This window comes from Amphibalanus amphitrite, unplaced genomic scaffold, assembly GCF_019059575.1.
Source record: "Amphibalanus amphitrite isolate SeventyFive unplaced genomic scaffold, NRLGWU_Aamphi_draft 000205F_arrow, whole genome shotgun sequence".
Taxonomy (NCBI): Eukaryota; Metazoa; Arthropoda; class Thecostraca; order Balanomorpha; family Balanidae; genus Amphibalanus; species Amphibalanus amphitrite.
In genome coordinates this window covers 700,529-717,683 of record NW_024881700.1, presented here as the reverse complement: position 1 = coordinate 717,683, position 17,155 = coordinate 700,529, and the positions used below count along the sequence as shown (strand labels likewise).

General features: G+C 56.9%; 1 protein-coding gene across 19 annotated transcripts in view; it reads left to right on the top strand.

Moving 5' to 3' along the window:
• LOC122385013 (rho guanine nucleotide exchange factor 11-like) overlaps positions 1–17,155 on the top strand; it is a 146,743-nt gene that overhangs the window by 18,634 nt on the left and 110,954 nt on the right. For 17 of the 19 annotated variants that reach the window (XM_043372943.1, XM_043372936.1, XM_043372940.1 and 14 more), the window contains one exon: positions 617–719. In XM_043372943.1, coding sequence (XP_043228878.1) covers positions 617–719 — 103 coding nt within the window. Of the gene's footprint in view, positions 1–616; positions 720–15,693; positions 16,588–17,155 lie in introns of those variants that run through there. The other 2 variants (XM_043372947.1, XM_043372945.1) reach the window with 2 other exon arrangements.

Sequence of the window (17,155 nt, the reverse complement as noted above, 5' to 3'; positions counted from 1 at the left end):
GTGCTCTTGTCGACTCTATGCCGCGGCTCCCGGTGGGCTCTGCGGCTGCTCCCGGCGGCTCGGGTCGGCCGGCCCTTGTTCGCCGGCGAGGATAAACAGCGGCGCAGTGTTTACCTGAGCGCTGTGTTCCGCCGACCGCACCTGACCTGACCCGCCGCGGGCAGTGTTACTATAGCGGACAGACCGACCGCACCTGACCTGACCCGCTGCAGGCAGAGTCTGTTATAGCGACTGACCTGATCCGCCGCGGGCAGTGTTTCTACAGCGTTAGGACCGACCACATTCGACCTAACCCGCTGCAGGCTGGCAAAGTGTGTTGCAGTAGTCCTTCACTCACCTGCCTATGTGCAGAACGGGCGGGGACTACGTGGTAAACTCTTTATGTACCACTTTGTGAGTTTGGAAACAATTGGTTTGTCTCCCCCCCCCCCCCCTCCCAATGGCGTCATGACATCACGTCATGAAAACCCTTAACGATTCCTCTCATCCGATTATGTCATGCCTCGCCTGTAAGTGACATGTGATATGTGTAATGTGATGACCGCCTCTGACTTGCGTCGACTGAACCTCCCGACTGTGCCCCGAACACTGCTCTAACCCTGTCCACGTCCCACAGAGCACATCGCCTGCACGCGCGGCCGTCTCACCGACCCACCAGCGCACAAAGTCGTCACCGGACCCCATCAGTCTGCGAGCGGCCATCGCCAAACGACGCGAGAGTGAGTACCGAATAACATTGCTGGCCAGTGTGTATGTGTGTCTGCGTGCGAGCAGCGGGTGTATATTTCAGCTGATCTACCTTCCACGATGAATGCTCACTTGATGACATATGTGGGGTGGGCAGTGAACACCTGAACGATCATCTGAAATCGCTTCAATTGCCGTGGTGGAGCTTTGCTTCATGAGACCACGTCAAGTGATTACAAGTGCAGTCTATTTTTATCTGTTTCTGGTATAGGACTAACCATAAATACCTGTAATAGCTATCGCCCTCAGTCTGGCACACACCTGTAGTACCGTATGGGCGTCTGTCCCAGACTGAGTGTGGGCGCTCTCCGGGTGCCATAAAGGCGGGTCGTATGACCGCCTATCGCCTGCCCATGACAGGGACCGATTAGGAGGGTGGCGCTATATTGAGCCCCCATATCCAGTGGCGGCCGAGTGTCTCAATGGGCTGGGGTCGCGCGGGGTGCCAGTAGGGGTATGAGGGTTTACAGGTGGTGAGGGATGATAGGATAATGAGCTTTGGGAAGGGATGTTGGACGTTAAATCCACGCTTTTTAGGCCGCTGTCGTAGTACGAGGGCGGCAGTTAATATCCTTTCGTATCGGGGTAGGGAGGGGGCTTACACCAAAATCAGTTGATCGTCGGAAGTTGATAATGATAGTGCCATAGTCGGTGATTGAGTTAATTGAGCTTTCGTGGAGTGCCATGATGAGGATGACGGCAAACTTTCGAGGCGTCTGAAGAACGAATTAGCGGATCGTCTTCCCCCGCAATATCCCGTTCCCAGTCGCCATCGCTTTGTATCAGTCCCCCCGGTCTAACCCGGTATCACGGCGCTGGAGGCCGCGGAAATCCCGTCCTTCACCCCCACACCACTGATGTGTCAGCGTTACCGGTATCCACCGCGGCGGTGGCACGTCCTCTGTTGACCTGCGCACGACGTGGCCGTCACTCAGCCGTCGCTCGCTGTTGACCTCATGGCCTGTCGCCCGGCCGTGCGTTCCGTCATCAGACGGACGGCGGCCCTGCTCGGCGCGAATCACGGTTTCCTGCCGCGATTCGGTCGAGGGCGAGGGCGAGCCGCGGGTGGAGCCGGAGATTACGGAGGCGTGGTTTCGCAATGTGCTAACTACCCGAGCGATTAGTGTCCGACACCACTGAGCCGACTGACGACCGCAGCGCGGAGATGGGCCAGGTGCCGGTCGCAAACGGCCGGTCTTCAGTCTGAAAAACCGCCGCCGCTGCCGCCGCCGGCTATTTGTTGATTCTGGTTCGGTTCTGTTTGACTAACGCTGCTCGAGTCGGTTTGGTTCGCTGCCGACCTGTCGACGAAATGAGGAGGAAATTATGTAACGAATGGTCGGCGCACTACGAGGCGGACTGTGGTGCGCTCTCAGTGGCTCGCATACCTGGCCCGCGCGGCTCCCGGCCATGAGAGCAGCTCTGTTCCCGTACCATCAGCTGGAAAAGCTACCTTCCCTACCATGCGGCCGGGCAGTGCCAAACTGGGAATTAACCTGGGCGGGGCGAGGTGCCACTCGCACTAAACATAAGAGGATCTAAGTGGACGCTAAATGCGTAAAAGCGGTGATAATTGTGTTGCAAGCTTTGGGAATGGGATGTGTAAATTGTGTAGCAACTGTAACCCATTTACCACCTCATCTGCGCGTCGGAACTCCGTGCAAAGTCCCGTTTCGTGCGACGACCGGAAGTCTCGACCTGTCCGCACGGTATGGATGAGTCACATGAACGATCCGCGGGCCCCGGTGCGGGAGCTATCTCCGTCTGTGTAACTGACGGGCCGCCGACACCGGTCATCCCGGGAGATTCCGGCGCCGGGGGTCTGCCGGTGTGTGGGCGGTGGTGCCTGGTGTCTGGTGATGGTGCCTGGTGCTTGTTCCGGTGCTGGTGTCTGGTGATGGCTGCTCGCAGCCACTGCGGCCCGGTCGGTCGGTCGGCCGGACGGCCACACGGGCGCCGCCGCCGCGCCCAGTTAAACAAACAGCGGCGCCGCGGTCCGCTCCCGGGAGCTGGGCGCGGCCCTAGCTTCGGCGCTAGGCTGGGCTGATCGCTGAGCGCTGGGCTGTGCTGGGTTGATCGCTGATTGCTGATTGCTGGGCTGGGTTGATCGCTGAGCTGTGTTGGGCTCTGTGGCGGCGTCGGTGCTTGGCTGCGCTGGGTGCTGGGCGCCGGGCTGAGCTGGGATATGCTGGGTGCTGGTAGAGGTGTCCTGAGCGCTGATCGCTGGGTTGTGCTGGGAGCTGAGCGCCATCTGCTGTGGTGATCGCTGGGCGCTGGGCTGAGCTGGGGTATGCCTGGTGCTGGGCGTGATCTTGCGGCGGCGCTGGAATGTGCTGGACTGATCGCCGGGCTGTGCTGATCGCTGGGTGCTGAAGTCAAAGACAGATGGTCGGTGCTGGTGGCGGGTCGTCAGCTCGTCACACAGTGACTGGGTGGCGACTGAGTTACGATAACAAACCGACGGCGGACTTCGATCGGAAGGGAGTGGTCAGTGCGCACTGAAAAACAACACTGGAATGGCCAGTTTTATTCCAGATGACTCGGATTTCAGTCTTAAACAGGCACCATATGAAAAATGCCGTGGAGATATTTCGGTATTCTTTCCACATATATTTTGCATATCGGCTGATAACTTCCAAAGGGATCAGCAGAAACATGCAATGCTTTGCTTAATCCTTCCTGTTCGAGAGGCATTCCTCCTGTTCTAGAGGTTCCTTCCCGTTACCCTGGCGGTCAGTCATGGGCTGTTTTCCTGCTCACCACTATCTATCACACTGCAGTGCTGTGTGGAGAATCAGACGGGGAACCGACCGACCGACTCTGCACGCCCGCTGCTCCGCTCCGGCGGGTACCGCTCGACAAGTCAGGGGGAGCGGCGGCAGATAGTCGCTCCGTGTTGTGGCTGAGCGGCACCGCGCGGAGCGGTGTCAGCGGTGTCCGCAGCAGTCAGCGGTGTAGTCTGTGGCGTGGTGTGGTCTGGGGAAGTTGGAAAGAGACGTGGTGGAGAGGTGGATAGATGGAACTGGTCCAGAGACGACCGTCTTATCGGCGATGTGAGTACAGAAACTGGATTTGGAAGGGTAGAGGGATGTTTATTTAGTCTCCAGTTGCAGTTTCGTGACATAACCGTGGTAGTACCACCCTTATCCCAGCCCATACTCTTCAGTAATTGCTCATGCTCCAATGTTATCGCCCTCAGGAAATTGCCCGGACCCTCGCAAACTATGTTTTCAGAGAACTGTATTTTCCAACCTGTGCAGTGTGTAGGATGAGCTATAAGGCAACTGGCGAGTGCCTACATACAGGGTGTCTCAAAAGTTCGTTCACACATTTCCCATGCCAATAAAGCATATAAGAACCGGCCAAAAGTATAAGGTTTTGATGTCTGTGTGTACACTAGACAAATATGCATGCTTTGACAACTGATTAAGAAGGTTGGAAACCAACCCCTTCGCTGTATCTCCAAAAATATTTGCCCATACCGATTTTTGTTGCTCCGTCAGCTGCCGGAGGCTGATAAAAGGTTACCAGCTTTCAAGCTCTTGCAGGGGAATCCCCTGCAGTTTCTGCGTCGGATTTAGTTTTGACTAGCTCCCCGGCAACATCTGATTTTCCCTGAAAGCCGACAGCTTGCATCGACACCATTCTTGAGTATTTTGTAGGCATTCTCTGGCGCTAACTCCTTCATGAATGACTGGCGCCGACATCCCAAGCGCCATTTTCCTTTTCAAAACGACCCCAGTCCTGAACAAACGGGAAGTGCCAGGAGTAAATTTTTCGCATCATATGGTAGCAGAATGTGTCGGACGTCTGTTCCTCAGACACATTGTGCAAATTTTGCAAATTCCAAGCGCTCGTCATTCCCCATGCCAAGACCTTCGCTCGGTTGCGGAATGTTTTCCTCGGGAGATGTTCTGCTTTGTAAACGGCCCAAACCTGTCCATCGTGTGGTTTTATCGGGATTTTGTGTTTAAAAGAAAATTATTCGCTGCAGATCTGCCTCTTGAAACTTCGTTAGATAAAATTTTACAATAACTGACACTTTTGGAGGGTCAGGTGTCCTTGGCATTGACGATTTTTGTGTTATTGTCACCAAAAATTAGCGTTATAGATATTTTAAACAATTTTAAATTATAATTTGTCTTTATTTTACGATGAACTGCACTTTTTGAAAATGGGTAACCTCTGTCTGTGACCTTCTTGCCAGTTTTCAATAGTTATGACCGCATTTTCAGCTGCTTTCCGGAACACGAGTCTGCTGTCGTGCGAGGGTTGTTCAAAAAGCCGTTAGTCTCGCATGGTTTCGTCCTTCAAAAATTTTAGCCACCGTTTTTATGAGATGATCATCATGTTGCACTCATCCTCGCCGACACTTAACCATGTGTCATTTCCGACTTAACCATTCCCATTACTCCCGAAATAGAGAGTTTCACAACATACCCGACTTTGCAACCTACATTTTCGTGCCTGACCCATGGTCAGAGGTGAACCCTTTTTGTGAGCTCATGAAGGGTCGAATGCACTTGAAAACAATGAGACTGCTTGAGGAAGGGTGTCACCAATGCCCATGCAAAATTTCGACTGTTAATTTCTTGTTGATTCAGAATTATTGACAAAAAAGCATGGCTGGTACCTGTGAACGAACTTTTGAGACACCCTGTACAGTTGTTTCGTTTATACCATTGCCAGCTGTACCGCAACCCGTTTCGTTTCCCTGCTTTGCGGCGACATGTTTTGTTGCGGGCGGGTTAGTCAGCCGGACATGCGCCCACGCCGTGCTGCTGTCACTGACCGGCCGCCTGTGGTGTCACCCCGCGCTGTGCCGGTCTACTCTGACCTATCGGTTGGTGACCCATCCACCCGTGCAACGGGCATCAGCCGTGGTGGTGGTCAGTCGTTCTGTGGAGGTATTGTGGTTTTCTGCACAGCTAAACAGCATAGGCGAGGCAAACATAAAAAACTAAGAACTTTGCTGACTCCCAGTATTAGCCCAACAGCGCCACTAACATTCCTGACCGGCACCAATCCCCTAGTGGCCGGATCGCGGGCTGTGCGGGGCCGCCCCACCCGTTACACGCCTGCTCGTCCAGTCCTCCACCGCCGGATGTGGTGCGGTTCCTCGCCTTGTGGTGACACGCCAGGCCTCGCCTGTCTGCCTGCCTCTTGCCCTCACCGGCCTGCCTTCCTGCGGTCCGACATGCCTCTGATGTGGTATATGTTATGTCAACGCCTCTCCATAGAACCCAACTGCGGTCGAGGGGCTGGAAAGTTCGCTGTCTGCCTGTCCAGGTGCGACTTGTCAAGAGATTGGACGAGGCGAACAGCATCATGGATGATCTCATATGAGGTGCGCTACCGATGCTGGGACGTCTCAGGGACGCCCAGTCATCTCATGGAACATCCGTAGTGACGTCACCTGCCGCGGATGGTGTGACGTCACTGGCTTAATAATGGCTATATGACGTCACCTATCGCGGAGCCGTATGACGTCAACGACCATGGTGTTATATGACGTCACCGAACACAAAGTCATATGATGTCATCGAATAGCCCTCTGGTAGAGTAGCGTGTGGGTGCGGTGGCCCGACTCCCGGGCTGGCCCCGCTCGCCCCATCTCCATGAACGGGCTCGGGAATGACCGGCGAAGGTCACGTGACCCGGTGACCTTTGACCGCGGTCGTGACCGGCGCGCGGCCGTGACGACGTGACGGGCACGTCCGTGAGTCATCGCGCGTGACCTATGCTTCGGCCGGCCCCAAACAGCTGTCTAAGGGAGCCCTGATGTCCGATAGGCGCCGAAAGCGGCACAGAGGCGAGAGCTCGGAACGAGCTATGGAGCTTCTCTGTCAATATCTCACCGAAGCTATGAGATGTCGCATTATATCACTGGTTACGACACTGCGGCGCCGTTCCAATGACAGCTCATGAGTTGGATGGCTCTGAGCGGTTTCCCACTTTGTTTACGGCTGGATTTTATGTCTCTCCTCGCTGGGTGGTGAGAGCGGTTTACGCAGCAGCTTGTTACGGGTGCTTACCGAGCTGTGAGCCGTTTTCCCTCATGTCCTCGTCACGTGGCATTGGCTCGTGAACTGTGTGTGTGTGGGTATGTGCCGTGTGTGCAGTTTTCCGCGGTGTGTCTGGCTGCCGATGTCGATGCATGACAGCCGGCTGGACGGACAGCCCTACCCAGCGACCTGGGTTTGTGTGGGCCAGTGTCCGGTCAGGCCTGGAGCAGGTCGGTGTTCAGCCAGGTTCGGTCAGACTGGTTAAGGGAGCTCGGTGTGAGGTGTGGCGTGGAACAGTTTCTGAGGAGTGAAGCAGTACTGGAGACGGAAATTTGCAATGGACTCGTCATGGTGAGCAGTGAACAGTGACCGGTGACCAATAGTCAGTGACTTCTTATCAGTGGATACCGTCGGACCAGCCTGGGAGATCAGCTTGTGAGTATTTTAAGTCTCACGTGTGCCACGCAGTTCTGACGACGTTGTTTGGACCACACCCCGTTCGGGGACCTGTCGTTGACCAATGATGGTCTGAGGCCCACCCAAGTGACCAGCCAGCACGTTACGGGTCATCCTGAACCACCCTGGCGACAGAGTCATACACAAACGACTACAAGTATACGATCTATAGCCGGGGACACTGCTTACAGCGCCACCCACCACTGCACCCAGCGGTGAGTCGCCCGCCACGACTGCAGCATTAATGGACGTCCTGCGGTCGGCTGCACGCGCCCGACCGTCTCGTGTCGCTGCAAATGGCCGTCAGCCAGGGCGCAAAACACCACAAGTGTTGCCACGACGGTAGATCCCTCGCGGGATGCAAATTCATGTACCGGGTAGTTGTTATTGAAACATGCAATTCATCAGCTAGACGTTATGCAACATAACGCGCGTATCGATTTGATCGGTTGCCAAGTGGGTCTCGTGTCCCGGGTCCTTGGCGATCGTTTATGCTCGGGGACGGTGACCGGCAAACTGTGCTCATGGAATGAACATGACGGCACCGGCGCTGACGCGGCCGGAGACATGTGTATCATATCATATTGGCCCGGTAAACGGCCCGATCAGGGCGGGAATCTCCATGAAATTTGCTGGAATTTGGTCGTTTCAGCACGTGACCTACTGAAAGCAAAATATAGTGCAAGGAGCAGCCTTTGTCGATCAATCTATGCCACTGGGATGTTGCTAGATTTTTTGGAAGGTGCTGTCTCGTCTCTCCTCGAATAGCGGTAGACTAACTTGGATCGAGTTGTGAGCTGCAACTGGAACAGCACCTCAGTCCTTAGGCCAGCTGATCATGTTAGGTGCGTTTGAATGATGCGTCGTCCGTCTCCTATTGCGTCTAGCGTCCACAGTTCCCGTGTTTATATCAGCTTTGGGATGTGCCATTTCAGAATCGTTATGCTGTCATGTTTGTAAACACTGTGACCAAGGTTGATCGGAATAATCGGGTCGTCCACAAAGTCTAGTTTTCTCCGTTTATTTCTGTTCGGTTTTGCGTCGACTTCTTGTTGTTTTCACTCGCCGATCCTCTGACCTATCTTTCCGCCTGTGTGGGAGTGGCGCCGATCGGGGCACCCTGAGGGTCGCTCACAGCGGTCCTCTACCTTCTCCGTGCCGTCTCTCCTCAGTATACGGCCTGTGATCGGAGCCCCCGCCGGGATGGCTCCATAGCGTCTCCATGAATAAACCAGAGGTGGTGGCTCTCCCGAGGAGCGCGCCGTTGCCACCCGGTGCCGCGGCCGGTGGATGAGGATCGACCTGCATTGGGTTGGTGATGTCCGAGGTAGAAAGTGGGCAGTCGTTAGGAATTGTCATGAGCAGCTCAGATCACTTGAGTAGGGCGATGACTTTTTTCGTAGATGATAGTCGTCATGTCACTCAGCTGTTCTGCCACTGTCGCTCATGTGTGTGCCGTTGCGCACAAACAACCACTATCAATTTCAAGAGATAACAATGGCTCAACGGCTTCAGACGTTCACAACCATGTTTAGATGGGATCGTCGGGAGCATTTGTTCACGGCCGTTTGTAACGGTTTGATGGGTGACCGATGACGCCGAGACCCGTTAGGCGGTCACTCGTCATTCTAACCCGCGGCCGCCGGGGGAGCGCAGGCAGTGGACGGTCGTGTTGCCCAACTGCTCAGTGTGACTGCCGCACCGTTCGGCACCGGGCCGGGGCCGGCAGCACGCGGCCTTGACCGGCTATACGTGCCCGGCCGCGCCGGCAGAGCGCTGGTCCACGTGTCGCAGCGCTCACGGTGGCGACAGGTGCGGCCTTCGCCCTGTCTCTGACTGCGGTGGCCACTCCGCCCATCCGTCTGCGAGGGACCGTCTGTCCATCGGCGACGTCCGGTAGGTACCGTCTGTCTGTCTGTCTGTCCAATGTCCATCTGTCTGATGGCCCGCCGTCGTGGCGGTGGACGCTCGGCGCCGTCCGTCACGCTCCTGACAGCTGTCGCGACCTCCCTGGCTCGGCACCGAGCTATCCGATCTGACCCTTCACCATGCCCTGTGGCTGCCTCCCTGCGGTCTCTAACTCAGGTGTGTGGACACTGTGAGCTTGCTCTGTGTATAGGGTTAGTGCACGGCCGTGCTGACCGCCCTGCCACAGCACGTCCGCCGCTGTGGGCCCGGCAGCCCGCCGTGCATGGCCCGGCCGGCGGGGAAAGTGCGTCGTATCCGGCTCTCGGCTGCAGGCTGGCGGCGGCTCGCAGGGTGGCGACGGCCCACGGCCGAATAGCGATGTGACGGATGAATCGGCCAGACCCGACGGATGAATCGAGCAGTCCCGATCGGCTAGACTTTTCGCTCGCCGGCAGAGAGATTCCATTTTTCAACTTGCTGCGCACTGGAGTTGGCTAAGAGCTTTATTCCTCTCCTTATTCATGCATGAATAGTCCGTTATTCAGGTTTTCATCCCTCGATTTTCTCGTAAACGGATGACCTGAAAGTGTCAATAAAGTGCATTACACCAGATTGTTGCATTATTCGTCTGCTGTATCTGAAACCACCTTCCCTGAATTCCTAGCTACGTGGTCTTTCACTTGGAGCGCGATCGTCTCTAATGAAATCATTTCGCCGCCGGTGCGTCGGCATTGTGTATTCGGCGAGCCGGGGCGTGTTTTCATTGGCATCCCGTGCCGACCGGCGGGCTGCGGACTCCGCGCGGCGCGACTCGCAGCAGCAGCGGTAGGCGCGGTGGGGGCGGCGTGCGGCCGGTCGGTCCACTGGAGTAGCGGGTGGGTCGTTAGGTGCGTAGTCAGCACGCCACAGCGTGGTGCGATACTATGGGACCAGCCGTACGCCTTTGTGATTAGAACATAGTCCTGGGTGTGATACTACAAGATCGGCCGTATTGACTGATTGGGACACTGTCAGTCCTGGAGGCGATCTGATGTGAGGACCTGTTGATGTACCCGCTGACTGCGCCGTCTGACGTTCCTTGTCTCTCGGCGTGATGTCAGAGAGGTGGTGGGGGAGGGGGGGGGGTCACGGAGAGGGCGAGGACTGATAGACTGTCAACCGAGTGTGCAGCGCTAGCGGAGTGACGGTGGGGTGGACTGTTAGCTTTCGGCGCCGTGGATGACGCCTCTGGGATGGAGAGCTCTCCTTGACTGCTCGACACGTCCCGAGCTGGTGCAATCAGCACACTGCACAGCCACTTATCAGAGAGACGGGCAATGGGTCCGCGCCGGCTCCGTCCGACCTGACCGATGTTTGTTTATGTGATACTCCTCGGTTTGAATTGAGTGGCCAGAACAACGATCGAGACCGCGCTTGCCACAAATATGTAAACATGGTGCCTGTAAACGTCATTTGTTTGCCAGCTTTTTATGGTGCTTGTCCTAGTTAACACAAAGAAATTGAACTTCAAAGCTGGAAGTGCAGTTAATCGGAGGAGAATTTCATCAGCCCCTCGAGGCTCCTAAAGGCTTGGGATCAAAACCGCTTTAACCTACATCCAATTGAAATGATGGCTTCGCACGAGGTATGGTACTGGGCACTTTGGGCAGCATCCCGCGGCTGTTAGTACCTAGTCGGGCGTACTCAACCCTCGTCAGGGCCGCGTGGAACACCCAGTGCCACCCAGTGATCCGACATTCCCCGAACTCTTTAGTAGTCGTGGGGCATCCCATGGGACAGTCATGAATGCAGTGATTGTGTTGTCCGCGATAGAAGGTACATCTGTGACGGGGCACTGTCGAGATGTGTCTGAGGAGGCGGACATCAGTAGCTGTTCAATGTGCCTGCTAAAGGCCCGTCCCGCTCGCGAACATCCCTTTGATTTTAAAATGGTTGCGAGACGAGATCGTTTGCTGGAAGAGCGGAATTCGGAACACGTATCACCGCAAAGATCTGCAGTCTGGACGCTGTTCACCTGTCAGTAAAGTGGGCGGCGGTGACGAGCGCGCTCCGCTGCACGGCGCTTCAATGGGCGTGGGATCGGTCAGTCACGTGGCTTCTCATCGGTTCCTGCTGTCTATTAGGTGCTGCCATCTGTCGGCGGACAGCGTTTACAGATGTCGCCACCTTCGGTCGCTACAGCTGAAGCTGCTGGTAAATTGCAGAGCCAGCACGCCCGTCGAAGCGTTACCATGCTCCCACCGTAAAATGTTATTACAAACGTTGTATGTCTGCAAGTATACGCTTGCACCGGATCGTTTCCCTGTCGATGTCTCGGGTGACGTCTCTGCAATCTCTCGTCTCGTTTCGTTTAATCCCCGCCGCCGGATGTTTGGCCAGCCGAGACCATGGGGTGTGTGCTGCTCGCTGTGCTGCGACGGGCGCGTAGCCGGCGAGATGTGATCTTATATACACACAGCGTATACAGTTCATTTTGGGTGAATCTGGGACGATCTGCTCAGTCATGCTTCGTGGCCCGGCGCTGGTAAATCCATCGGTCCGTGGGCTGCATCCGTGAGATATTGTTGCCGCTTTGATAGGAGCCAGGTGACCCATGCCGCTGATCCGATGGCGTTCGTCGGAAATCTGCTTCCTGGAGAAGCAGGTGGAGCTCTGTCGGCCGTAGGAGTACCTCTGAGAAGAAACGGGCCGGATGGGGGAAACCGGTCACATTGTGATCCACTGATCTCGGCAGTGTTCCGGCAACTGATAACCCCTTCATGACAAATGCTTCAGATAGACTGGGAGTTTACCATACCTTATGCTGTGTAGTTGCTGTGATAAATGGCATTCACATCAGGATTCTAAGGCTGGGATTTTTTATATACGAGCTGTGAAATCACCGTGGACATCTGTGACTCGCCGGGCCTCAGGCGATCCCCGCCAGGCTGTCTCGGCGGAAGGCTCAGTCTCCGCTGTTTGTTCTCTATCATCTGTCTCAGCGACCGGTAGCGCCTCAGATCCATCGTGCATGAGCCGATCCCGTTCCATCCTCACTGCGCCGCTCGCCGGCGGGAAGCTCCGTAAACCGTCAGATCACAGTAAATATTTGTGGAGAGCGGCCGTCATCGTTGCGAGGGTGTGCACTTCCAGGAGGCCGTGGTCGGCCGGTCGGCTCCACTCTCTGTTCCCTGTCTGAGGGCGCAGCGGCACCGCTCGCGTCGTGGGTACTTTCGTCATTGACCGCAGTCGCTGCGGCCGAGTCTGTGAGGCAATAGTCGTGACCTCTGGTCAGCTGTGGGGAAATGCGCACGGCTGCGACCTGGCGACAGCCCAGAGCTGCGCTAGCCAGAGGAGACTAGACGCTAAAAGCTGGACGCTAGACCCTGGATGCTAAACCCTGGACGCTAGCCACTAGGCTATAACTGCCAAGCATCCACTGCTAATGATTCTAGCGGGCCTCTAACGTTACTAACGTCCAGTCAAATGCCTGGCGTATAGCGTTCCAGTATGAGTGCTGTTAGTTATACAATATACACTCTTGTCACAAGACGCCAGGCTAGACGCTGGACGATTTACGCTAAAGTCTAGATGCTGGAACTGAGTGCTCGATAGGGGACTGAGGGCGGCTCTACATAGGCCCCACCGCGGTCACCGGCACCAGCTCTGTTTTCCTCCGTGTGTGGACGGAGCACAGTCGACCGGCCGGCGCTTTCCCCGTACCCACGGTGCCAGCGGCGGCCGAGCTCGCGGGTTCGATGGAGACCCCGACGCGGAAAGTGCCGGGTGGCCGACTGTCCTGGCGCCTCGGGCGTGCTAGGGTGCCCCTGAGACCGCTTGGCTGCCCCACCGACTATCATGTTACCCTGGAGCCAACCGGCTGCCCCACTAGCTGCCCCCCCCCCCCCCACACACACACACCGTCCCTTCCTCTACTAGCCCCGCGCTCTGATGCTGGTTGGAAGACCTTCTGTGGGCCATTGGATTTGAATGTAGCCGTACTAGCTGTTTTTATCCTAGCATCTAGCTGGGTCTCTTTGTCCTCAGATGAGGCTACGCTATGCAGGGTAGGCTTCAAGGAGTCGGAAGGCTTGTGAAGTCGATTTGCGCCACATGTGTCCCAAAAGATGCCCCTAGGGCTGGCAGAGCAGGAGTAGAGCGGAAGAGGTGACACATGTGTACCGTGCGACACACGCTGTCGGCTAACTGCAGCCGAGCCTGGTCGAACGATAAAACCGGGGGCTGGGCACAGGTGTTCTGGGCGGTATCAGGGCCGCAGCCAACTGGAGCGGCATGGGATATGGGCTGGTACGAGGGCGGGCGGGCTAGATAAGAAAGGATTGGTAGGATGGCGGGCGTTGGCGGGTGGTGGGGGTGGAAGGATGGCGGTCGGTGGGTGGGCGGTGGGTTAGCGGGCGGTGGCAGACCCCCGTGCAGCGACCCGGCCGGCCGCCTTGCCAGGTGGGCGGGCGATGTGATGAGTGACACGACGCCCACCCTCCGTCCCTCGGGCTCCCCCGGACCCGGCACGGCGCCAGCGGCGGCTGATGTAGCCGTGATCGGAATACCACCACCCGGCTGTGTTTGTCGTGAGAGCAGTACGGAGAAGGGCTGGTTCCGAGGACCGCCCCGGCTACCGCTTCTGGTGGAGGGCTGACGAGAGGTGGGCGGTGCCATACCGTGCCCCGGCCACTCCCGTCTATCCGCCCCTTCCCTTCCTATTCCTTCTCAGATCGGTGTCATTCTGAACAGGCAGCTTGTTCAATGTTCACTCTGTTGAACTATGATGTGATGGCTCCCTGCCATGGCAACATGGTCACGCTGTCCTCTCATGGTATGATAACGGCCGACCGTCTGTGTATTTATTTGCCCACTGGGACGGGCCGCTCTAAACGACCCTCATCACGGACTGAGACACCTTGGCGACAGAGGTACTACGCTTCTCTCTCACATGACGGTGATGCCCGTCACAAGGCCTTGTCAGCCAGCCGGCGACATATGGTGTCATTACCGTGTTATGCCGCTCCGCTAGGACCCGGAGACCGTCTTTGTGAGCTCACGGGCTCCGTGGCGGCCGCGTGCTGCCTGACGCTCGGTAACTCACCGTGAACCATCCTTCCCGTATCACCGTCCGGCCGGCCCGAAACCAGCCGTCACAAAACCAGTTGGGGCGCCGCGCGGCGAAACGAAAGAGGAAGGCCGCCGCTGGGAAATGGGACCGGTCCTGACTGTGAAATGTGCAGTTTCTTTGTGCCAGCCATTGCACAGATTGAAGGGATTATTGTGGACGGCGTATGAAATTGTCTCATTCAAAGTATGAAAGTGTGGACAAAAAACGTCATGCCTCCTCGGTATTGTCTTTGACAAAAATATGTGTTCGCCAAACGATGCAGTTAGGGAGATTGGGCGAATTTGTTTTCCCCAAACCGTTTGAAGAAAACGCACTCATTATGCACTTACTTTTGAAGTAAGTGCATATTGCGCTCGCTAATGGACAGTTAATTTCTGTCCATCACTTTGGTTAATTTCATCAAGATGCTTGCATGTCCGCGGCAAATTCGTATTGTTAACTCATAACAGTAACTGTCAACATCAAATGATCATAAAAGCTAAAAATGATGATAGCAGCTGTAACTGGTATATCATATCTGCTTGAATGACTCGTGCTAAACACAATTCCATTTTCTTACTTAATTAATCGCAGTTGTTTTCTGTTTAACATTTTATACATATCTTGTACTACGATGAACGATGCAAAGATGAGTCTACGAAGATTTGGTTAGCAATCCAGCATGAGCTTTCTCAGCGAGATCACCATTTTTACACCGCTGCCTGCTGCTCTAGTTCAGTGAACATTGTGCACGTGATCTCTGCACCGGGCTGCTGCAGTATGCGTACCTGCGCTGACCGGACGGTGGAAGTGTTCGGCCTTGAGCTGTGACAGGTGTCCCAGTGCAGCCTTAGCTCGGTCAGGCGAGAGAGATCGTGCTCCTGTTCCAATACCAACCGGTCAATGTGACAAGGGCTCGGCAATGGCTTAGTTTGACGTCAACGCTGCGAGTGGGGCATAGCTGGGAGCACTACGCAATGAGCAATGAGCATGATGTTGACTTTAACCATTAGGTAAATGTGTCTACGTTCGTGAACATCGAACAGCAGTTATGCCTTCATTGTTTGCAAGTGTACGCAGAACTACCGTTCTTGTATGTTTCTGTGATCTACCACGCATGCACAGACGTGACGCATCTGTCTTGCAACTGGTTTTTATTCCAACAGCGCATACGTAGATAACCTATCGTCACTGTTGATCCTTTCTGCAGAAGTTATTTACACCACTTCCCCATTTGATAACGAGCATTCTACACTCGCCACCGGCTACCGTGGCCACCTCGGCTACCCCCGGTGGCCCCGCGCTGTGTCTCCTGTCTCTGCCCCGTCCTCCGTGCCACCCCGTTCGTCATTTCGCCAGCGCCGGCCGGCCGGCCGTGTGTCGCGGCGGGCCCGCGCGGAGTCGGAGTCGCCGCGCCGGCAGCTGGCGGGCGGCCTTGCAGCGCGCCCGCTCGGCTCGGCGGCGGCGGCGGCGGCGGCGCGGCAGTCGCGTTCGTCCGTTGGCGGCAGCCGCGCCGTCGCGTTCGCCCGCTCCCCAGAGCCGTGTGCCGCCGAGCTGAGTCACGCCGCGCGCCGCGCTCGTCGAGCACCGAGCCATCGATCGCGGCCGCTCGTCGAGCCCAGCCACCGTGGTCCGGCGTGGCGAGCTGACCCGGGCCCAGTGATCGCCGGTGGGCCGGTCCGACGGCCGCCGGAGCCAGGTGCTCCGCGAGTGAGCGCGAGAGGGGTCGGATAGTGCAGGCCAGGTGTTGGCCAGCCGGCGCTCGCTGTCGACTCTGACGAGTCTACCTCAACGCGTGTGTGTGAGCGCGCCCGGCGTCGGTGTGGATGATTAATGCGGTGCGGTGCCGCGGTCTGCCCCGCTGCGTCGCTGGAGTGCTGTGGAGTCAGTGAGACCGAGCTGCGTTCGTGACCGACCTCTCAGGGGGAGAAGGCGGCACAACCAAAGTGGAAACGGAAGTCTGTGACGGTACCTGAGTGAGAGTTACCGAGTCTGAGTGGGAGTTATCGAGTCTGAGTGGGAGTTATTCTGCGAGTTCCGAGTGGTGACGGCCAGGAGCGGTGAGGCGGCGCCGTCGGTGGACGGAGCTCACTGATAGTGGCCACTGCTGCCTCCGGAGAGTGCCGTGAAGCGAGCCGTGACGATCGGCGAGGATGTGAGACGACCGAGCGGCGCCATCAGTCGGCCCACGCTCCGCAGGGCCGGCGAGCTGTGATACCCTGTCTGTGAGCAGTGAGTGACCTCAGCGGGACGTCATGTCGTTCCGCGACCTCTTCGGTGACCGCTTCAGCTACCAGCGCCGCTCGCGATTCAAGACTCGCCTGGGACGCTACAAGAGCGATCTATGCTTGGCCACAATCGTGCAAGGCTTCGCGTCCAGAGGTAACGTAACTGGATACCGAAAGCAGCTACCGAGACGGAGAGCTCATTTAGGGGAGGAAATTAGGAAGGGTAAAACTGACAGGGGAAGGATAAACCCGGCTCAGCGTATTTGATCGCGATGGGTCCCAATGGGGGCGCGGGGCAAGCTTGGTTTATCTAGGATTGATTTGAGCGGGGCGGTGCTAAGTCCCGTCGTGCTAGGGTCGTGCGGGGGCGGGGGCCCAGTGCAGCGCGTTGCGGGGTGACTCGCCGCTCGCTGCAGTGACGAGTGGGCTCACGCGGCGGCCGCAGTCGTGCTGTCAGCGTGCCCGCCTGTCAACGCCGCGCGGCGACGAAACCGTCAGCCAGCTCCGTCAGCCCGCGTTGTCAGCCAGCGTTGTCAGCCAGCGTCGTACAGTCGCTCTGACCCAGGGAACGGCGCGAGAGGGGCGGACCGGGGACGGCGGTCTTCCAGCCCCGGTCGCGGTCGGCCGGCGCCGCCCCCTCTGTGGAGACCGGACACGCGAGCGGCAGGTGTGCTGCCGCCGGCTCAGTCCGCCTCGTCCCCGACCGCCAGCCGGCGCCGCGG